This window comes from Polypterus senegalus, chromosome 7 (assembly GCF_016835505.1).
Source record: "Polypterus senegalus isolate Bchr_013 chromosome 7, ASM1683550v1, whole genome shotgun sequence".
In the NCBI taxonomy this organism is placed as follows: domain Eukaryota; kingdom Metazoa; phylum Chordata; class Cladistia; order Polypteriformes; family Polypteridae; genus Polypterus; species Polypterus senegalus.
In genome coordinates this window covers 4,722,058-4,746,413 of record NC_053160.1, presented here as the reverse complement: position 1 = coordinate 4,746,413, position 24,356 = coordinate 4,722,058, and the positions used below count along the sequence as shown (strand labels likewise).

Here is a 24,356-nt window from a genome sequence, read left to right as displayed (position 1 = left end):
CTATTTGGCCACACTTCCACCACACCTGGAAGTGTGGCCAGAAGAAGCTCGCTGGGCACCTGGACTCCTTCCGGTTGCCCTATAAAAAGGGGATAGTCCCCTCGGGAGGATAGAGGACAAAGCCCGAGAAGCAGTGGAGCAGGAGGACTGGTGGCAAGAAAGGACTGTTGTGGTGCTGGTGATATGTGCAATCGATCCTGTAAATAAACTGTGTGTTGGGTGGTAATCCTGTCTCCTGTCTGTGTCCGGTTTGGCTCTCACATGGTGTATTCTATTTCTTGTATCTCCGATTATAGATTAGTCTCAGCTTGTGACTTGCCTTGCCAAGAGGAAGGCATAGAGGGCACAAGGTTTTAAACCGTGCCTTAACGTGCTCAATAATATGTAACACAACAAGCTCTATTGAACATGCCATGCCGTACGTTTAGAGTGCACTGAAGGCAAAGTAAAGCCTCTTTAGGTATAGAAACAACTGAAGTTTGACAAGAAAAGCTAAGTTTAGAGAAGAAACATTTTTCCAAATTTTTTTGCCCTTTATTCTACATGTGTAACCACCTTTTTTCTTTATTCTTGTGTGGATGGTTGCTTTGAATTTTCACTAAACCTTTCAAAACAAACTTTTAGACTGAGAGACTTCTTTCAGCAAGCGTTTGACCCGTGCTTGATCCTGCCTTACTCACCAGCAGCTACATTACCATTTCTAGAGTATACTGTACAATAAATATTCCTGAAATATAGTGTAAAAAAAAAAAAAAAAAAAGTTTTTAAATTCACTGTAAACTGTTAAAACTCTACCACACAAATGAATAAATTAGACTAGAACATGGAAACAGCTAAGTGTTTGAAAAAAAGATTATAAACGTACTGCGCTTTCTTTTCATACTCTCTTATCAGGGCATCTTGCCTCAGAGCAACTTCACAAAATCTTCTTTGTACGAGTTTAAATCTTCTTTTTGCAGTTTCAATGCACCGACTTTCTAAGCCTGCAGCTTCTGGGACCCACAATTTATCTTCTACATGAACAAGGAGAAAACAAAACTATTAGAAAGGGGCAAAGGAAGAAAAAAAAAAAAACCTTTGCTTAGAGAGTATTTGAAAAATAAAATTTTCTTTGTTAAACTTACCAATGGAGAATTTCTTAATATCTTTCAGCAGAACATACTTGGCAAAATGAACAAAAAAATGAATGAATTTGGGACCTCCTGGAGAAAGGAATACTGATGCAACTACTTTGGGAAACGTCCCGCCCTGTTCAGTCTAGAAGAAACCAAAAACAAACCACATTTATGCACCGTAATACAAGAATTTCAAGCAATATTTTTGATAACTAACCATTAGCAGAATGAATGACAAACAAGTGGAAAAGGCAACACTTACCGAAATATCTTGTAGCCATTTGTTGCAGGTCTTCCGAAACTCTGCATCAGCTTTTTTATCAAGAGGTGGCCAACAATTCCTTAAAAAGTAAGCAACATTTTTTAAATAATTATTTCACCAAATCAAGGGTATACTACACAGGAGTAGTGTGCTACAGCAGGGGTCTCCAACCTTTCCCATTGAGAACTACTTTTACAAAATGAAAATGACTGCGAGCTCATGTTTTCGAACGTTTATTCTCATGTCTTATTTCAACCCAAACAAACTGAACAAACTTGTTTTGCCTGAACATTTACAAAATGTTGGTGTCCACAACTCACATTTTGCATTAAAACGCCACAAAAAATATTGAGTTCACCTGCAAGTGTATCTTGTTTGTCTGTATGTATTTGCTAGTGTATTTCACACTATTGAATTAAAACATGAATGCTGTCGAAACAAAACAATTCCAAATCCACAGATATGACTTATTCATTTGTCATTTTTTAGTTAGTTAGATGACTGGAATGGAGATGTATGGTGGAGTGGAGCCACTGAGGTTCACTCTTATTGAGTCATTTAAAATGTTCGTCTGTCAGTCGTGTTCTGAACTTTGATTTCATGACATTCACATCAGACTCACGGAGGTATGGAGACCCAAACAAAGCAGACATTTTCAGACCTGCTTGGTGAAGATTCTTAGAGTTATCGGGCTCTGCTAAGTTCCAGAAATGCTGTTGAGACTTTAACTGCACATTATTTTGAAGGTTTACTAATATATAAAGTCCAATGTCTGTTCACTTTTCAAGAGAGAACTATATAACAGATTTAGATCATATTTTTTCTATAATTTGCTTGAACATTCTGGTAGATTTTGCGACTTCTCTCATTTCACTATGTATCAGAGTTCGCTTGCGGTACCGATTTATTAGCGCAAATCCGAGAAACAAGCAGTGGGCCGAGGAGAGGGGCCTTCCTCACTCACTCACCAGCTTTGGGGCGTGTTCCTTAACTTTGCTTAGCTAGCGAATGAGAACAACTGAATTCAACTTTGTTTGATATTTAAAATAGTGTTACGTAAGGTCATGAGTATGAGTCTGGATATTCTCTTAAGTGTCTGCCACACTGAAAAGACAGACTGCAATTCAGATTTTGGATCGCGATTGTGTGTTAAAAGGATCGTGATAGGATTTATTGGAAAGATCGCCCACCCCTAGTTTGACTAATCAAGTTTTCAAATTTATGTAGGATTCATTAACACTTTGGCGAGCTACCGGTAACTCGAGTGTGAAGTGTTGTAGACCCCTCTGCTACAGGTGGCTGTTGCCACAGTACGGAAACCAAGCCACATTTCAGTTTTGAAAAAGGGGGACTACAAGGGTTGGGAATCAGCTGAGACCTCCCAATTCAATATTACATTGATACTTGGTTGCTGATTCAATTTGAATTGTGATTTTTCTAAGCATGGCAATATGATGTTCTAATTTTAACCGTTTTGTTATGAAAAGAAAGAATCTGCTTAAGATGTTTAAAGATTCAGTGTGTTGCAAAAATATGGAAATCCTTTCTCATCTTATATATAAATGTCTACATGTGGAAGTGCGTCAGTCTGTCCGGCCTGGGAGTGCAAGGCTACAGCATGACGCTCAAAGAAAGATTGTAGATTTCAAGTGCTACTCTATCAGCTATTGGTTGGTTATAACCAAAGTAAAGTTTATGCTTTAGATTTGAAATTAGAAGGCCTTGTAACCTGTAAATGAACCTTTCCTTATACATTTTCTCACATTGTGACAAAGACAGGACCTTTAAAAGGTATAAACAGCTCCCACCAGTGAAATCTACACAGTAGGCAACAGAGCTATACAACTATACATACACTATACTCTTTTGATGTATATATTTTCTTACTTATTTAGTTAGTTAAACAGCTTTGGTAAAAAGCTAAAATTTCCCTCAGGTACAAATAAAGTTGTAAATACACTGTTCTAATACACAGTAATTAAATATCAATATTTTAATGATACAGGTCAAGAATGCCTAAAAAAATTCCTAAAAGCTCCATAATCCAAATAGAGTGTTAGCATGACACCACCTATGTTCTCTCTTTTTTTTTAAATATATACTGCTGAGCTGATATGAACATCATACGGGCAGATTCCAAACAGATTTATCCTTTCTGATCACGTCTCAAGCAGTGAATGCCACAAACCACCATCATTCAATCAACTATCATAGGGACCAGCGAGTGGATAAATGCTGTGCATTTAATAAAAAATTTTAAAAAAAAAAGCGCACAGGAACACACAAGAGGAGAATTCCATGCTTTATAAAACTACAGGTTTTGTGGAAAGATGCATGCACACATTTTGGTTCTTCAATGGAAGTATCCAGCATTGGCCCTCTAAAGGGAACTAAATTTTAACAGCTCTGTGGTAATGAATTATTCTTCTCACAAGTCGTCATTCAGCTGGTTTGGCTGCATTTCCCTGCTTGATCAAGTGTGTTACCAAAATATCTCATCATGCATATGTAAATATTCCAAAATCCAAAATTACCTGGAAACAGAAATACATCTGGTTCCAGGCATTTCAGATTAGGGGATGCTCGACCTGTAATATGTTTGAATATAATATTGTCTAACATAAAAAATTTGTTTTTAGTAAAACACATTTTATTTGATAATAAGTTCAGAATATAGCTGGAATTAAACAAGGTGAGGAGTCACCACAGCAGGTAAGACCATGTCAAGCAGTTAGAGGCAAGGTGATTATAGTTAACGAAAACTAAAATCAAAACTGAAACTATTATTAAAAAAAAATTTCATAAACTGAAATAAAACAAAACTGAAATGAAAAACTAAAACTAAACAAAACTATTAAAGTAGCTGGAAAGACTAAGTGAAATAAAATAATTTACTAAAGTATTTTAGTTTTCATTTTTGAATGAATATTCTTGCCGTTAGTCTTTAACCCTTGTAAGTTTTAACTCTAAAACAGAATGTCATCCACCACGAGCCGCCCGCACATATTCATCAAGTGAATGGTGGCTGGTGACGGAGGGTGGCTTTTGACACAGCATCTGAGGGGACAGAGCAAGCTGAACACACGTGAAAAGCGTGTGGAATAGAAAGTGATTTATGTGCCGCCTTTCTTTGCGCTTGTTGTACATCAAGACAAAATTCAAATGGCTGAAATCATAATGTGCTGGTCAATAAAATGTTTATCATATGGACAGAAAAATCACGAGTGAGTAACGTTTCAGTTTATTTCTCAGGTGACTGCTTTTTGTTGACAGCAATTCACCTGCCACTTCGCACAGGAGAAATCGTTTTTACTTTCTCATATACGAGGTATAGAGAAAGTATTGTAATCATGAAAAACATTCAACCTCGATATTTTGATTAATCTTGATGTTATAGACATTCGGCATGTGGTTGTTACACCACAATTGTAGATTTGTATTAACTTCTGGGCCGAATCCATCACCCGGAAGTGGTACTTTACCTAAATACATACTCGATTTTTTTTTTTTGTTTATTCATGCAGTTGAGTCTGATTTATTCAACTTTACTTTTATAATAAATTGTTCACTATATCATTAATTTGATTTGATGGCTCCTTAATGTACATAAAATATAATCATTGTCAAATATCCATCCCCATATAGGACTATACAAGAAAGTCTAGGGGAGGCCACTCCCGGTTTTTGAAAATAAAAACGGTACTGATCGAGAGACTGACTAGGTTATCATACAAGATCAGCATATTGTTGCTGACCAATCACTTTTGCTTTAAAAACATCGTTTAACAATGAAACGATACAAACAAAAAGGTAGGTAGGCGAAAAGAGTCTGCCAAGTGATGAAAACCTAAACATACTAATGGGTTTTTATATTTATTCTATATTTATTAATTTCTCTCTTTATATTCACAACTCAAAATACCCGATATTGTGAAAGTAATCCATTAGCAGAATTAATATTTTAAATATGCGTCTCCCTTTTTTCAATGTTTTTCTCTCTCTCTCAAAATAGATAGTTGAAATATCATAATATTTTTGTTCTTAATATCAGCCTTATCATATATATTGCATACCAGGGATTTTTCCTGCCTTACATCCAAACCTGCTTGGGTAGGCTCCAGGTCTCCTGCTCTGGATAAACAGGTTTAGAGAACGTATATATTGTTCTTAATCAGAGATGCGGTCTCTGTCGTTTTTATGCCTGTCTGTACTCCTATTACCTGCTCTTGCTCCGCTCATTATGGGTTTACTGTCCTTTACGGTGGGCTATTCAAGTCTCACTGCCCCTAACCTTGACACTACATGCTTGTTTTTCTTTGTTTCCCTCAATACAGCTAGGTGGGGTCTGCACACCGATTCAAGTCTAAGAGCCCTGTTCTTCCTAAGCACCCGTGATTTTCATGAGAAAATATTTTAAAAATTATAAAATTGTGTAAAATTGTTCATAATCAGCATCTAGTTTTGATTATGCTTTTTATCAGACAAAAACAAAACCAGATAGTAAACCATGTAGTGTAGTAAGCTTCCACTAACATTAAACTCGTATCCAAATCTGTTAAGTGTACAGTTCTGTCCGATTGTGACAAAACTAAACTCCATTGGAGCTCCATGACATAATTGCTAAAACTGAAATTAACTGAATAGATATAAAAATAAAATAGAAATATCTTTGTGAAATAAAAACTAAACTAAAACTAAAAATACACGATGAAGGAAAACTAAAACTAAACTGAATTTTCAAGCAAGGTCAGTAGTACTAGGTTGTTGTACCGTGTTAGCCATTATGAGTGTAGAGAAAAGCCAAGCAAAATGACACCTTTTATTGGCTAACTAAAAAGATTACAATATGCAAGCTTTCGAGGCAACTCAGGCCCAAGCAAGGTCAGAAAAAATACAGCAATAAATACTAATATAAAAATGCAAAAACTATAATAACCATGGTTAGAGGCACAGGTGTTCTCTGCGAGGGACAGCAGAGCCAAGAATTTACATTGGATTCAGAGAGAATGACCAGCTACAAAAATACAAATGGTAAGTCAGGAAGCATGCACTGGTACAGCACGTTGCTGCACCCATCACATGACAAAACAGCTCAGGATCCTGGTTGGCAGATGCCAGTTTCTGCCTCCTGAAATGACCATCTATCTGCTGCATCCAGGTGTTATGTGGGTGTCCCCTTGCCTGGTCCAGCCAGTCAGGCCCTCAACAATGAGGGTCCTGTGAGCCTCAGGCAATCGTGCAACATGGATGTAGAGCCATAACTGACGCTCCCTCACAATGCAGGCAATGTGCCTCGTGCGAGACTCTGTGAGCAACCACTCATCCGACACAGTCAAACCAGCAGTACCCACCTGCTTAATAATTTTGGTTTAATGAACCAGTTTGTCAAAGCCCTCTCAAAAGACGGAGCCTGTTCTAGTTGTTTATGCCAAATGTTTAGGGGTTTGTCCAAGGCTAATTTTTGCCAGATGTTATTAGAAAACTCCCTTCAGATGGTGGATTTGATGTTGTGGTGAAAGACCTGGTTTGGGTCACAGTCAAAGAAGTTATTTCTAAGGGTTTGGGTAACTATTCCAAATTATAAAGAAACTGGGATACATTTATTACATAAGTTTAATAAGTTGAGTCGCAATACAAGTCTCAAAGACCACTTTTTTTTTTTTTTTTAAATCAAATTTGGAATTTTTCCCCTAAAATATCCGAGTGGTGAATGAAGAACAGGGTGAAAGATGTCATCAGGATATCGAAAACATGGAAAGAAGGTACCAGGGACTTTGAGATGTCTGCAAGACAGCAGAACACTGCTAGATGCTTCATAGGGAGGCACCAGAAAAAGTGGATGAATGAACAGCCACCAAACAAAAACTTCTGCATTAAAAATAACTAAGTGACAAAACCTACAGAAGTTATTCATGGATGTCCATATATGTACTGATGTTTTCTTTACATATACATTTAAAAAGATTACACTGACTAAATATTTTTAGGTTAAATTGATTTAGAATATTGTGTGTGTGAATATATTTTTTGTTATTGTAATTTGTTAAATTTATTTCCATTTCTTTTCAATTTTGTACTTAAATTTGACAATAGAAACATCTGAATATTTTGTGTGTTCATGAATGCAAATACCATTCACAATTAAAAAATTTTTATGAGCTTAATTTAGCACAATGTAAGCAGAATTTGGTTTGTCCTCTCCATATTTGCATGAAATTTGTAGTTTTCATCACAGTCAAAACCTGTCATACACTTAATACCTTTAAATAAGCCTGGCACATACCCGATGTTCCCTGCAATACGCAGACTTGCATGTCAGCCAAGGCAGACCCAACTCTTGCACACAAGTCTAAGACATGATATTCTTACAGCACAGAGGAAGAACAAAAGTCACATATCAATTTTAATGCAGTTTTCAAGCTCTCTGGAAAACATTCAAAACACCAACTACATGGAATCCCGGTAAAGTAAACTGAAATGTAAACACATCCAATAATTAAACAGTTTAAAAAAAAATCAATCACACAATGCTTCATTGGTTCCTAGTAGGGGCTCCTTCTCAAAAGATGGCTCTACACATAATGTTACAATAGTCTAACTAATAAAGAAGCACTATTAAAACCCTTAGATCTCTCAATCATAAAAATGGTTTAAACAAAAAAAGCAAAAAAAAAAAAAAAAAAAAAACTGTAAAAATGGAAATTTCATACCTGAACAATTCTTTTGTGCGAGCAGAGTCTAACTTGTCAAATAAAAAATGTGCCACAATGTGAAAAGCATCTTTATTAGGCTTAGCAAACATATGCCTGAAAAAGAAAAAAAAATGCACAGAATTTAAAAGGTTGAGTTGACAGCTTATTGCCACATACACAGGAAACAGTCAGTCAGTCAGACTATACAATGAAAATCTCTGTCTGCATGCTCTACTGGCCACAAATATACAAAAAATTAAACACAAGACGATTAACATCCGAGGTGTGCTGGCACCGTCTGGGAATTATTCCTGCCTTGCGCCCTGTGTTGGCTGGGATTGGCTCCAGCAGACGCCCCTGTGATCCTGTGTTAGGATATAGCGAGTTGGACAATGACTGACAATTAACATTCTAATAGTAAAAATACAATAGATAAAAAAAAATAATTCAACTATAAATACAACAGTGCAATTTCAGCATATATAGTGCAAATACTGTATTACATAAATATATAAAAAATGCAATGCAGATTTCATAATTCAACAGTTGAATAGAGCAGACATATTACTGGCTGAGCCTAGGTGCCAGCAAAACCATGCACTGCGAGGGGAAGATAAAAAAAAAATCACTAAAAAGCCTAAATGCCCAACAATAAAGGAAGATTAAAAATCACTAAAATGACTTAATGCCCAACGATAAAAACTTCTCCATTGTCTTGTAAGCCTTGATTTCACTCCTACAGTGTCTGCCTGAGGTTGAATAGGCTGTGTTGGGGGTGGGTGTTCTCCTTCATAATGTGGTGGACCCTTCCTGATAAGTCTGGCATGGTAAATGTTCTCCAGAGATGGATAAGGTGTTCTGACCACCCACTGTAGGGCTTTGTAATCCTGTGCAGAACAGTTACCATATCAGACGATGATGGCATTGACAAGAATGCTCAATACTATTCAAGTTACCAAGTACTCTGGCTGATATGCCAAATTTCTCTCTCACAAAATACAAACACTGTTGAGATTTCTTTACAAAATGAATAGTGTTGCAGGACCAGGTAAGACTCTTAAAAACAAACATTAAAGATTCCCCCCCCCCCTTTCTCCACCTCTGCCTGACCAATGTATAGTGGAGTGAGCTGCGCCCTACATTTATATGGGTCCAAAATCATCTCTTTTGTTTTAACAACTTTGAAGAAGAGATTGTTGCCCTGGCACCACATTGCCAGATTGGCCTCCTCCATCCTGTAGGCTGTCTTCATCTCTCCCAGTAATCAGTCCAATGACCTCAGTACCACCAACAAAACTGGTGATATTCTGGGAGGCACCACAGTGAAGAGGGTATGAAGCAGGAGGATTTTAACGAATCGAAACGAATTTATCACCTACTGTTTAATTCTCATCTGTACTTGTAATATTTCTATTGCACTACTGTATTGTATTGAGGATTACTTATGTTCTATGTATTCTGTTGTATTGACACCCACTGCAAGCCCAACCTATTTGGAAAGGGGTCTCTCTTTGAACTGTCTTTCCCTGAGGTTTCTTTTTTTTTTTTGGGAGTTTCTCATCTTTTTAGAGAGTCAAGACTGGGGGGGTTGTCAAAGGCAGGACCTGTTAAGGCTCATTGCAGCACTACTTGTGTGATTTTGGGCTACAGTATACAAAAATAAATTGTATTTTAATGAAAGGAAAAAAAAAAAAAAAGTGGAACCTTTTCAGTTTAAGCAAAAAAAAAAAAAAAAAAAGATTAAGAGGAGTCATGACTGAAGGGTAACAATGATCAGATCGAGATAGTGCATTTAACCCTTTTAGGGCAGATGTTAACTTTCGACAACACAAGAGGTTGAGAGCGGGTATCAACTAAAGTCAACATCCGGGGCAGAGGGTGTTTTTTAAAAAAACCACACACAAACACTTCCAGTTATATTACAGGGAGAGCCTCTTTGCTAGGACGGCAGTTAAACTCAGTGACTTGACATCGAATCCCGCCGTGTGTGTGTGTGTGTGAGTAGCGTAAACGTCTAGAATGGCCTCAACATCAGGTGAGAGAGCAAAGCAAAACACTCGGTGTGTATTTTTTATTTATTTCTTGAGTATTATTGTTAATCAGACTCTGACTTACTAAACTCTGATTTTAATGCAAGTAATCTGGAGATCAAAAATGAAAGGCAAGTACCTGCATCAGCTGATTGGTCCCCAGCCGATGGCAACATTCACCCTGGGAGTACTACACAGACATAGACCCGTAGGAGGCAAGCTGGCTACTGGACTTTATCAAACAACATAGCTTGCCAGTGGACACCACAGATTACCAGCCACTCGACTACGTCAGGCCCCTTTTTCAGGCAAGATAAAGAAGAAATTGTCTGAAGGAGGGAACCGAGTTCCCTCGAAAGCTTGCGTATTGTAATCTTTTTGGCCAGCCAATAAAAGGTATCACTTTACTTGACTTCTCATCATAAACATTAAGAATGTCTTCTTTACACACACAGAACTACAGACACATGGAATAAGCGACTAAGTAATGTGGTAGACAAGTGTTTCCCATCTTTGGTCCTGGGGACCCCCTGAGGCTGCAGATTTTTGTTCCAACCAGCTTCTGTTTTTAAATTGGACTCCTGAACTAATTAAGTGATGTGTTATTTTATTTCCCAAGTTCTGTGTTTTGGGAACAATCTAGAAATTAGAAAACTAAGTTTGGTTAAAAAAAAAAAAATATATAAAAAAAATTTGGGATCAAGACGTCATCATCTCGGAGAGACACCTTGAAGTCCCCGCCCTACTTACAAACAATTTCTTGACGACACTAACGTCTCACGAGACAAGGAAGTGAGACAAAAAGGACAGCTGCCGTACAGGCTTTTAAATGATCAACACGCAGCGCGACACGCAGATCACACAGCTCAGTAGATGATTTGTCTTTAGCGCGTGCTCAGCCGCCCCCAGACCCCTTACCTCACCTCACCTCACCTCACAACGCGAGCGGCAGAGATGCGAAGTGCTGTGTGGTGGACAAGCAAAGCGAGTAGGAGGAACAGCCCCCTAGTATGTGTATATATTAAAAAAATCCTGGGAGAGAAAGATTAGGAAACGAGACGTGATCAAGACACGTAAAAGACCCGCGAGACGATTGACCACGAAGCGTCTCACGGGAAACTTAAACATGAGACTTTGTACCACGAGATTGAACCAGGCCCATCTCGCGATGACGTAGAACATGAGATTCTTGCAAGACACGCCTTACTGACAACCGATTATCAAATAAGACCACGAGCAGCAAAACACTCAGTGGTGTAAAGACTTTGAGCACACACAGATTCAGGGCTCTCAGTGCAAATAAAGTGTATATGGACAATACGTTATAGATGAAATGTCGACAACTAAGCAAAGAAGAGCAGCGGGAAGAAGAGAGACTCAAAAGCGTTAGAGAGAAAAGAAATGCAAAAAAGAAAAATAATCTAGGTGCAAATTCAGAAAATAAGGAAAGTAATAACCAGCCTGGAACAAGTGGAACTGAAACAAAAGCAGGTCCAATCGGGCTCAGAACTAAAAGACAAAAGAGTAAAAGACAAAGTAGAACTTCATACAGACATTCAAAAACGTTGGCGCTAAACACATCCAGAGCAGGTTAGAAATTATGAAAGCAGTGGAACTCAAAAGGCTCAAAAAAAAAAAAAAGTTGCCGCGATACACATGTGGAGAAAGTAAAAGAATATGAAAGTAGGAAAACTATATATATATTTAAAAAAAAAAAAGTAAAGATCGTAGTAGCGCAAACAAATGGAAATTACTAGAAAAAAGGGAAAATCACCATGGACCAGGCGTCATTGAAAAAAAGCAGGATAAAGCGAGGTCATAAATAAAAGAAAGTAGAAAACAAAGTAAAACGTCATAAGAGGTTAAAAAAACCAAGGGGGCCAAACACATGCAGAGCAGGTTAGAGAAAATGAAAACTCGAATTCAAAAGACACAAAAAAAATGTAGGTGCGATACACATGCAGAGCACGATACTGAATATGAAAGCAGAAAAAAAAAAACACGAAAGTGCCAAAAAATAGTAAAGATCGCATTTGCGCAAACAAAGTTGCTAGTCTGAGAAATAATGAAAAGGCAAATAGAGATTGAATATATGGACACAGGCGATATTTCAGAAGTATGTAAATATTGTAAGGCTTTGAAGTTTAAGTTAGAGAATTTTAAAAACGGAGTTTACCTCGCATGCATTTATTGGTTACTTTGCAAAAAAAAAAAAAAAATTAACTGCTGATGATGAAGATCGTTTTGTCTGTACTGAAATTCAAAATAGAGAAACCTGTCCCGAATTAGGGTACAAAGTCATTAAACACAAGTCTCACGGACCTCATTTAAAAGATTCAGCATGTTGGGACTCGAAAGATTCCAAATATTGTATTTAATGAAGTTCTGAAATAAAAGTGAAACTAATGAAATAGCAACAGTCCAAAGGAAAAAAAAATCTTAAAAGTGTGTATCCGAAAAACCAAACACGAGGGTTGGCGAGTGAAGCGAGCAGGGGGCAAAGCCCCCTACTATATAAATAAAGTCAAGTTGGGGAGCCTGAAGTGGTACAGTGCGTTGCCGCATCCACTACACAACGAAACAACCCAGGATCTCGGTTGGCAACCCCCCAGGCAGACACGTAGTCCAGTTCCACTTTTTGGAAATGACCCTCTATCTGCCACAGCCAGGTGTTACGTGGGCAATCCCTTAGCCTGGTCCAGCCACTCGGGTCCCCAACAAGGAGGATCTTATGAGCCGGCTCATCCTCGGGGGTGGTGGGGGAACGCGCCACATGGCCATAACTGATGCTCCGTCACAATGCAGGTCATGGGCCTCATTCGGGACTCCATGAGCAACACAAAGTGAAAGCAACGGTACCCAAGGATTTTCCGGAGAGACACACATGAAGCAGTGCTGCGTTTGCGACCGGACACCGGATAGCATCCATGTCTCGCAACCATATAGCAAGATAGGAAGCACCAGGACTGTAAAGCCTTGGACCTTTGTCTTTAAGGATGGATGGATGGATGGATAAAAGGTACTATAGAATAGATAGATAGACCAAGCAGTTATGAGAAAATTTTTTTTTTCTTTAACAATATTTTCATTCTACTTTTCAAGGTGTGCCAATTGTTTAATTAATGCATTACTTACTAATTAGTGGGCCTGATACAGCCTTTGATTATTCTGTGTTTGCCAGCGTGTCTGCTCTGCTCATTTTTAATTGTCATTAATAAGATACAAATGCAGGGGGGAAAACTGCACAGAGAAAGGGCGAAATACAATGAAAACAACAAAAGAGAGTTCAGCATTTAAATATATAGAAAAATTAGAAATATTTCTAAAATGTCTTATAAAAATCACGCTATTGTGATTTTCTGAATGTAGAACCAGAGAAAAAAATACCAGCTAATTAAATGAGATCAGTGCTATCAAGTGTTGTCACTGATTATGAATCTGGTTGGAACAAAAAGCTACAAGCACAGTGGGTCCCCAGGACCGAGGTTGAGAAGCACTGTGGTAGACAGTAGGAAGTAGACTTAATGTTCTAAGAATTAAATGGATAGGAACATCGAGCTCTGTTGGGCTGAATGGCCCGTTCTCATCTAGATTGTTCTAATGTTCACACAGCCCTGGCTGGGGTGGGGGGCTCCCCAGAACTTAAAACCTGTTGGAATGTTGGAAACGTGGTCTTTAGCACCTAGAGAACTTTCTTCTCACAAGGTGCCTTTATTGTAATAGAGTGTGATTTTGGAAGCACGTGCTGATAACGCGATGCCACACCCACCACACAACGAACCACGTGGAAATAACAAAATGTGTCTTTGTCCCAAATATGGAGAGCACTGTACCCCCTCTGTTAAATTTCTCTGAGCCCAATAACCCAATTTCTCTACCCAGAATAAAGGTTTCACGCGGTATTTTATAAATCAGGCTTCTGTGAATAATTGGGACCCAAACGTGGCAGGTGACCCCTCAGCGCCACATTGAATATTGTAATAGGAGTGCAGTAAATTGCTCCGATGAAGTTAGATCAACCGAGCACTGCTAAAAACTGCCTTTTTAATGCTGGGTCCCGGAGGACAACTTCTGTTTTATGCATGTGCATCCACATCACATGAAAACTGGATGTACAGCCTTGTCAATCACGTAATGGCTTCCACCACAGCAGGCCAAACGGAGTGAAGCTTAGCTGTGACGTTCCTGCTCTGTGGCTTAGTTCCCTAAAAAGTAACGACGGGTAACGAATACAAACTGACAAGAAACCAAAAAAAAAGAGCATCGATGTAAATATGCAGAACTGGCCCCCGCTTAAATGGGGGGGAATAAAATATTGTTTGTGCATCACATTCAATTTTGAAGTTTATGTGGAATGAGGTATATTCCGATTTGCAATGTGGGACGGTGCTGCCATGACTGCGCAGAGACCTTAACGTTTAAAGCCTAGCAGGGGCACTTCATCATGCATTCATAGCACGCTTCATTTTAAAAGTAGCAACAAGTGACATCAAGTATTATCTATATATGCCACACTGGACAGACTCAGTAAGCAATTCTTGGAATTTTGTTTTGATGGTTCCCTCAACATCAGCACCAAAAGCAGCGCACGGCGTAGAAGGCAGTCACGTGACCACACCGACGCCCTGGGCCCAGCTGGCAGAACGAAAACTTCGACCAGAACGGGAGCGGTCTGCTAAACTACTGAATGTATCCGCAGCCCCTTTAATACACCCCCGCATACACTAAAACAAGAGAAACCGAAAATAAACCTCTTCGGACTTTTGACAACTTTTCAAAAGGCACGTCGAGGTATGAATTTCAAGAGGCGCGCACCTACATAGCCGTACCTAACACGAAGCACGTTACAAACTCGACTCTACTTACGTGTCTACGACGCAACCTTCCGCGTCTAGCTTTCCCTGCCCTGGTTGCGGTTACAACTTAAGATGAAAACGAGGCTTCTAAAGAAACCAGGCCAGGCCGTAAAAACGGCGCTGCGCCGCTACTTACATTCCCAGCTCAACTCTTCCGCCCTGCTTGCCAATGGCTGCGGTGGCCTGCTGCGGTCGAAAGTCCAAAGCCTGGAGAAGCATCCACAGATAGTCACTGTCTTTAGAAGAGTCCATTCTGATTATACGGCGTTATTGTTTAAACATCCGAAACACTCGCGTCCTCAATGAGGCGACGAAATGCGTTTTAGTAAACTGGAGGGCACCTTATTAACATCCGGATAGGCATAAATAGCTTCAAGTTTAGAGCACATCCTGATTCATCCCATTTCTTCGTATCCTTCGCTGTCCAAGTCGTGCATGAAAACTTGCAAACGATGGGCGCGCGCCAACGCCATTTTTAAGACAAACCGCCAAATAGTTAAGGCTTCGTTACGTCATTTCTGTCTTAGAACCAACCAGCGCTCAACAGTAGCCGTCAAGGGGCGTATGCCAAACTGTGACGTTTATATCCGGCACGCCCCGTGTTTGGGCAAGTTTGTTCCATGTGCTTGTTTTTTTTTCAGCGACATCTAGTGAAGAAATGTGGCATTAACAGCAAGAACATCTGTCAACTTAAAAGTTCAGTTTTTCATGAAGATGTCGGATGAAACTTTAAAATCATACCTGCATGCACCTCATCAATATATATATACAGTAACTCTAAATGGACTTTGGACTCTAAATCCTGAGCATGTGGGCTCAGGTCCCGCTAAGGACACTGTGTGACCCTGAGCAAGTCACTTCACCTGCCTGTGCACCAATTAGTAAAACAAATGAAATTTTACCAAATGTATTTTAAATGGACAAAGGCATCAGCCATCATTATACATATATATATATATATATATATATATATATATATATATATATATATATATATATATATATATATCACCATATTTCGGCGCATCCGAGTGGCAGCCTTTCCAGCAGCTCCGTATATGACTTTATCTTTTTACCTTTTTATCTCTATTTTTCTCTATTTCACTGATCACTTCTACCACTTTCTTTTATGTGGAATTGCTCCCTGGACATTTTTTACTATACTCAGCAAAAAAAGAAACGTCCCTTTTTCAGGACTGTGTATTTCAACAATAATGTTTTAAAAATCCAAATAACTTTACAGATCTTCATTGTAAAGGGTTTAAACAATGTTTTCCATGCATGTTCAATTAACCATAATCAATTAATTAACATGCACCTGTGGAATGGTCGTTAAGACCTTAACAGTTTACAGAAAGTAGGCATTTAAGGTCACAGTTCTAAAAACGCAGGACACTAAAGAGACTTGTCTACCGACTGTGAAAAACACCCAAAGAAAGATGCCCAGGGTCCCTGCTCATCTGCGTGAACGTGCATTAGGCATGCTGCAGGGAGGCATGAGGACTGCTGATGTGGCTAGGGCAATAAATTGCCATGTCCGCACTGTGAGACGCCTAAGACAGCGCTACAGGGAGACAGGAAGGACAGCTGATCATCCTCTCAGTGGAAGACCACGTGTAACAACACCTGCACAGGATCGGTACATCCGAATATCACACCTGCGTGACAGGTACAGGATGGCCACAACAACTGCCCGAGTCACACCAGAAACACACAATCCCTCCATCAGTGCTCAGACTGTCCGCAATAGGCTGAGAGAGGCTGGACTGAGGGCTTGTAGGCCTGTTGTAAGGCAGGTCCTTACCAGACATCACCAGCAACAACGCCGCCTATGGACACAAACCCACCTTCGCTGGACCAGACAGGAGTGGCAAAAAGTGCTCTTCACTGATGAGTCACGGCTTTGTCTCACCAGGAGTGATGGACGGATTCGTGTTTATCGTCGATGGAATTGAGCACGTCTGGGACCTGTTGGATCGCAGGGTGAGGGCTAGGGCCATTTCCCCCCAGTAATGTCCAGGAACTTGCAGGTGCCTTGGTGGAAGAGTGGGGTAACATCTCACAGCAAGAACTGACAAATCTGGTCCAGTCCATGAGGAGGAGATGCACTGCAGTACTTCAAGCAGCTGGTGGCCACACCACATACTGACTGGTACTTTTGATTTTGAGCCTCCCTTCATTCAGGGACACATTGTGAAACATTTGTAGTTTATGTCTTATGGTGTTGACTCTTTTAGTGTTCATACAAATATTTACACATTAAGTTTACTGAAAGTTAAAACAGTTGAAAGTCAGAGGACGTTTCTTTTTTTGCTGAGTATATATATATATATAGTATAGTATAGTTATATAGTTATATATCATGCTGTAGAATAGCATACATATTATAGATATATATATATAGTTAATTATGCTTGTTTACTAGAACACATATAGTTATATTGCACTAAGTATATAAACATTTCTCTCTGCAATATTTCAATATTTCCAAATATTTATTTTTACCTACTTCAAGAATGTCAGTTTGTGCAGATATAATTACATTTACCTGCACATTTTTGAACGATTTTTTAAACATCTTGGTTAAGTTTATTACATTTATTAAATATTTATGCAACAAGTGTAAAGACAGGTATAATAATCTATAAATATAATAAACATTGAATTGTATAATCAGTTCAATTTTACATAGTGAGCTTTAAAAATAATATGAAGTGCTCTATAATTATAAAAATACAAATCATAGAAAGTGAAAAGTTTTTTTTCTTGACTTTATCTTTGCCAATTTAAAAACTTTAAACTGAATTGTTTGGGCGAGTTCATTTTTATCTGAAAATGATAAATCAACTATGTGTACATATTTCCTACAAAAGACTCTTGGAAAGTCTTTCTGGTATATAAAGACCAATGAATTACTGCAGTAAAAATTATATATATACTGTGTATATATGTACCTGTAAAAACAAGAGACCGGTATGCTTTTTTTTAATACTTAACACTAATTTCACAAATCGTTCATATCAAGGCCAATATAGAATAATAATAATACTCTATATTAACATTGATGTTATAAATTATGCTTATAAAGTATACCTACACCTTTAATACTCAGACAATGCTATATATATGTGGTGTGTATGCTGTTTACTGTTTACTTTGCAATATTTCCAAATATTTAATTTTACCTACTTCAAATTAATTGTCAGCATCAACTAGAATATATTACTTCCCAAATGTTATAAATATATACAAACACAAAGCTGTGCACTATTATTTATTAAATCTTATTGTGCTTTAATTTTTATTTTATCCTTCTTGATTATCTGTGCAGCCGTCTCAGACGATAGTAAAGGCGCTATACAGTATAAGGAAGTGAAATGCATTATTATTTGTTATAATTATGATTCAATAGAATGGGCAGGCAGTTTGTTTAAGTGTGATTTTTAACTGCTTGTTGTCTGTGTGTTCCTTGACAAATCATACACTAAACAGTTTTCGTTTAATCAAAAAAGAAAAATAAACAAACTACAACTGTAATGCAGGATTCAAAGCACCGTTCGTTGAAGAGAAAGTTTTTTTTCCATTCGGCAATGTGCCTTGAGCGGGATTCGAACTCGCTTCCCTGCAGTAATTTCTGGTAGGTTGTCTCTCAAGAATTGCAGCCGTACCTCGACTAATGCACGATATCCTTGGCGCAGAGCAGGATCTGAGAGACTGCTTTGGAACTACAGACTGGGATGTATTGCTTGGGTCACATAGTGAGAACATTGAAGAGGCTGTTGACTGCACTACTGATTACATCAACTTCTGTATGGACATTGTAGTTCCAGTAAGAACAGTATGCTGCTATGCTAACAACAAGCCATGGGTTACAAGTGACATCAAGGGCCTTTTGAACCAGAAGAAAAGGGCTTTTAAAGGTGGTGATCAGCATGAGCTCAAGTGCGTGCAGAAGGAGCTCCGAGTCCAGCTCAGGGCGAAAGAGCAGTACAGGAGAAAGCTGGAGCAGAAGTTGCAGAACAACAGCATGAAGGAAGTGTGGGATGGGATGAAGATTATCACTGGCTGCAGCTCGAAGTGGGGTGCCGCCATTGAGAGAGACCTGGAGAGAGCAAACCGAATGAACAACTTCTTTAATAGGTTTGATCACAGTAACCCACTCTCACCTCGGAGTACTGCATCCTCCAACCATCCTTCTGCTGATACCAGCATAGGTGAGACATCCCCACCCACAATTACAGCAGCCCAGGTGAGCAGAGAGCTGAAAAGACTTTGTGCCAGCAAAGCAGCGGGTCCAGATGGTGTATCGCCACGACTGCTGAAGGCCTGTGCGTTTGAACTGGGGAATCCTCTACAGCACATCTTCAACCTGAGCCTGGAACAGGGAGAGTCCCAAGGCTTTGGAAAACATCTTGTATCACTCCTGTCCCAAAGGTATCACGTCCTAGTGAGCTGAATGACTTCCGGCCTGTTGCTCTGACGTCACATCTGATGAAGACCATGGAGCGGCTGCTGCTTCACCACCTGAGGCCACAGGTCCGTCACGCCCTCGACCCTCTGCAGTTCGCATACCAGGAGAAGGTGGGAGCGGAGGATGCCATCATCTATATGCTACACGATCCCTCTCCCACCTGGACAGAGGCAGTGGTGCTGTAAGAATTATGTTTTGGACTTCTCTAGCGCCTTCAACACCATCCAACCTCTGCTCCTTAGGGACAAGCTGACTGAGATGGGAGTAGACTCACACCTGGTGGCATGGATTGTGGACTATCTTACAGACAGACCTCAATATGTGCTCTTGGGAACTGCAGGTCTGACATTGTGTTCAGCAATACAGGGCGCCGCAGGGACTGTACTTTCTCCGGTCCTGTTCAATCTATATACATCAGACTTCCAATATGACTCGGAGTCCTGCCACGTGCAAAAGTTCACTGATGACACTGCTATTGTGGGCTGCATCAGGAGTGGGCAGGAGGAGGAGTACAGGAACTAATCAAAGACTTTGTTAAATGGTGCGACTCAAACCACTTACACCTTAACACCAGCAAGACCAAGGAGCTGGTGGTGGATTTTAGGAGGCCTAGGCCCCTCATGGACCCTGTGATCATCAGAGGTGACTGTGTGCAGAGGGTGCAGACCTTTAAATATCTGGGAGTGCAGCTGGATGACAAATTGGACTGGACTGCCAATACTGATGCTCTATGTAAGAAAGGTCAGAGCAGACTATACTTTCTGAGAAGGTTGGCATCCTTCAACATCTGCAGTAAGATGCTGCAGATGTTCTACCAGACGGTTGTGGCGAGTGCCCTCTTCTACGCAGTGGTGTGCTGGGGTGGCAGCATAAAGACGCCTCACGCCTGGACAAACTTGTTAAGAAGGCAGGCTCTATTGTAGGATTAAAGTTGGACAGTTTAACATCTGTGGCAGAGCGACGGGCACTAAGCAAACTCCTGTCAATCATGAAGAATCCACTGCATCCACTTAACAGTGTCATCTCCAGACAGAGGAGTAGCTTCAGTGACAGACTTTTGTCACTGTCCTGCTCCACTGACAGACTGAGGAGACCCCACACTATGCGACTCTTCAATTCCACCCTGGGGAGTAAATGCGAACATTAATTTTATTTTAATTTTTTTAATTTTTTTCATTTTTATTACTATTTAATTTAATATTGTTTCTTTGTATTAGTATACTGCTGCTGGATTATGTGAATTTCCCCTTGGGATTAATAAAGTATCTATCTATCTATCTATCTATCTATCTATCTATCTATCTATCTATCTATCTATCTATCTTATCTATCATATATATATATATACTGCTCAAAAAAATGAAAGGACCCGTTTTTAATGAGAGTAGAGCATCAAATCAATGAAACTTGTGGGCTATTGATCTGGTCAGTTAAGTAGCAGAGGGGCAACAATGAGATGACCCCCAAAACAGGAATGAATGGTTTAACTGGTGGAGGAAGGCCACTGACATTTTTCCCTCCTCATCTGTTCTGTCACTCATTTTGCATTTGGCTACAGTCAGTGTCACTCCTGGTAGCATGAGGCCATACCCAGACCCTACAGAGGAGGCACAGGTAGTCCAACTTCTCCAGGATGGCACATCAATACGTACCTTCCATTGCCAGAAGGTTTGCTGTGTCTCCCAGCACAGTCTTAATGGCATGGAGGAGATTCCAGGAGACAGACTGGCAGTCACTCTAGGATAGCTGGACAGGGCCCCTCGTAGATGGTCCTTAGCCCATCAGCAGGACCCACCGGTATCTGCTCCTTTGGGCGAAGCGGAACAGGATGAGCACTGCTAGAGCCTACAAAATGATCTCCAGCAGGCAGGCCACTAGTGTGAATGTCTCTGACCAAACAATCAGAAACAGACTTCATTAGGGTGGCCTGAGGGCCCGACGTCCTCTAGTGAGTACCGTGGAGCTTGATTGGCATTTGTCATAGAATTTTCACAGATGAGAGAAGCTTCACCCTGAGCACACGTGACAGACATGAAAGGGTCTGGAGAAGCCGTGGAGAATGTTATGCTGCCTGTAACATCGTTCAGCATGACCAGTTTGGTTGTCTGGGTGGGGCGGGCATATCCATGGAGGGACACACAGACCTCTACAGGCTAGACAGCTGTGGGCACCTTGACTGCCATTAGGTATCGGGATGAAATCCTTGGTCCCATTGTCAGACCCTATGCTGGTGCACTGGCTCCAGGGTTCCTCCTTGTGCACGACAATGTTGGTTTATTAACCAAAGTACTTTACAATGAGGTTCTTATACTTCAGGTCATCACAAATATTCTCTTCTCTTCTCTTCTCTCTTTCTCTCTCTTTCATTCCTCCACTCCTGCTAGGCACATGTTGTCCAGCTCCTTTCCGAATTCTGACTCGTCTGGATGAGGGCGAGCGGTTTACTTTTTTCTTACAGCCAGGAGTACTTCCAGTGCTAGGTGATGGTCCAGTGGAAACTCTTCCGGGTCGAGCAGAAGACCCCTTCAGTAGGGATCACAAACCCTCACAGGCCCCTCGGGTAGCACCTCTGGAATCCAACAAGGCTGCTCCATAGGAATACAGTACCCAGCATGCTTTGTGGGTATCCATACAGGTAGTGCCACCCAGGGATGGGCGGAGCATGTAACCCTGACCAGTTGTCTCCCCTTGTTCTTCTATCACACAGGCCTTCTGGCCAGGTCTTGTGGCTTAATCTGACCATACCGGGTCACCAACATGCCCAGTTCCAAACTGCCATCTTCCTGGAAAAGAAAGGGATCACTTTGTCTTTTCTCTTGGGGTTCCAATGAGCTGATCTCCAATTTAGGTAAGGAATCTGGCCTCATCCTGGCTGGGCTGCCCACCCAAAAAGTCATGTCTTGTTGTTGCTGTCCTTTATATTCTCCTTAAAGGTGCAGCCCTTTAAGCCTTTCATTTCACATTGGACTGGGTGCATAATTTGCTTGTGACAAATAAAACTGGATTTGGTCTGAAACTGAAGTCACACCCCGAGGATACTCCATCAGCGCTTTGGTGACTTGCCCGCAGGCGGGCACTTGCCAATGTGACCCACTTCAGATATCGTCCCACTAAAACGTGGCGGAGTGCACAAACCCCACTGCTCTGATAAAGATGACTTTGATGTCAGTGTGTTCACACGTGCCAGCTCCTTATCACTCAGCCGCTTGGCCGAGGAGACTGCAGACAAAGCAATGGCAGCTTCATTGTGCAATGTGCTTACAGATTGAGGCGCAAGCGGTGGAAATCTGCTGTGCTAGATGGACCTTGACCCTGTGTTGGGGTGAGTGTGTCACAAGAGCCCCCGGTACGGAGGCCATCTGAAATGACACTGGACCGAAAGTCACATGAAGCCTGCTGTGATATAAACAGAGAGAAGGCTGAGTAAGAACCTAATTGTAGTCCTTATCACTTTATTTAAAAATGTCTTGGTGTAACATCTGGAAATTTTCTTCTTTTTAAGATGGCATTGGTCAAGGGTCCTCCAGTCCCATTCTATGTCATGCTGCTTACTTGCCAAGGGTCACTGGATGCCTTGTGATTTTATGTAGTGCCCTTCCACAGAGAGCATCAGCTCAAGGTACTTAATCGGTGTTGGCCTTCCCAAAGAAAACATCTCAAAGAATGGCATCTGCGTCCATCCATGCATCCATCTACCTGCCATCAAGCTGTATGACAATGTGATGTCCATTTTTATATAATAACCAATAGGCCTGTGGTGTTATATACTGCAGCGCCTTTCCATAGAGACGATCATCTCAAGGCACTTTAATAGTTTTTATCCATCAGCCCATGAAATCTGTTATCAAGCTGTATGCCAGAATGGTGTCCATGTCTGAAAAGGTCAGCGTGAAATGGAATCAAAGCTGTTGGTGTAATATAGCTCCATTCCATACAGAATGCCATACCAAAGTACTTTAATTTTACGTATCCACCCATCCACCTGTACATCAGCAACCTGTGAAGCAGAATGGAGTCCATTACCATTGAATTCAGTGATGATAATTAAACCAGCCGTCTTCTGGTTTTATGAAGCACATTTTAACAGTAAATGCCCCCCAAAGACAAATTATCAGCATAATACTAATGCTTTAATATTTCTATTTTATAAGTAACCAATCTATCCATCCCTTAGCTAGTGGAGGCCCATGAGTATGCAAGATGGACAACATTTGATAAAATGATTGAGGTATTTATAGTGCCTTTCTATAGAGAATATCATCTCAAACAACTTTATTGGTAACAATCCAACCATCTGGATATTATCAACCTGCTCCATCTATCTATCTATCTATCTATCTATCTATCTATCTATCTATCTATCTGTATATTAATTATATAGCGCCTTTCCTATCTATCTATCTATCTATCTATCTATCTATCTATCTATCTATCTATCTATCTATCTATCTATCTATCTATCTATCTATCTATTATATAGTGCCTTTCCTATCTATCTATCTTTCTATAAATGTGGTGTTGGAACAACAACTTGCTCCTCAATACAGCCAAGACCAAAGAGCTAGTCGTGGACTTCAGGAAGGAGACAGACAACATCCAGCCACTCATCATTAATGGGGACTGTGTGGAGAAGGTCTCAGACTTCTGCTTCTTGGGAGTCACCATTAGGGAGGACTTGACCTGAGGAACACACACTGCTGGGGTAGTGAAGAAGGCCCAAAAGTAACTCTACTTCCTGAGGGTGCTCAGAAAGAACAACATCTCTGAGAAACTGCTGGTGTCCTTTTACAGCTGCACAGTGGAGAGCATCCTGGTCTACTGTCTCTGTGCGTGGTTCTCCAGCTTCATAGTAGCATAGAAGAAAGAGCTCCACAGGGTCATTAAGGTCACCCAGCAGATAGTCGGCTGTCCTCTCCCCTCACTAGAAGAG

The 24,356-nt window shown here is 40.3% G+C and overlaps 1 protein-coding gene across 2 annotated transcripts in view; it reads right to left on the bottom strand.

Moving 5' to 3' along the window:
• Positions 1-15,458, bottom strand: part of haus6 (HAUS augmin-like complex, subunit 6) — a 51,050-nt gene extending 35,592 nt beyond the window's left edge. The window contains exons 1-5 of one of the 2 annotated variants that reach the window (XM_039758161.1): positions 15,092-15,458; positions 8,088-8,183; positions 1,378-1,456; positions 1,125-1,257; positions 866-1,013 (exon numbers count right to left, since the gene is read on the bottom strand). In XM_039758161.1, coding sequence (XP_039614095.1) covers positions 866-1,013; positions 1,125-1,257; positions 1,378-1,456; positions 8,088-8,183; positions 15,092-15,207 — 572 coding nt within the window. In that variant the 5' untranslated portion in view covers positions 15,208-15,458. The remainder of the gene's footprint in view (positions 1-865; positions 1,014-1,124; positions 1,258-1,377; positions 1,457-8,087; positions 8,184-15,091) is intronic. The other variant, XM_039758162.1, reaches the window with a different exon arrangement.
• Positions 15,459-24,356: the final 8,898 nt, after the last annotated feature.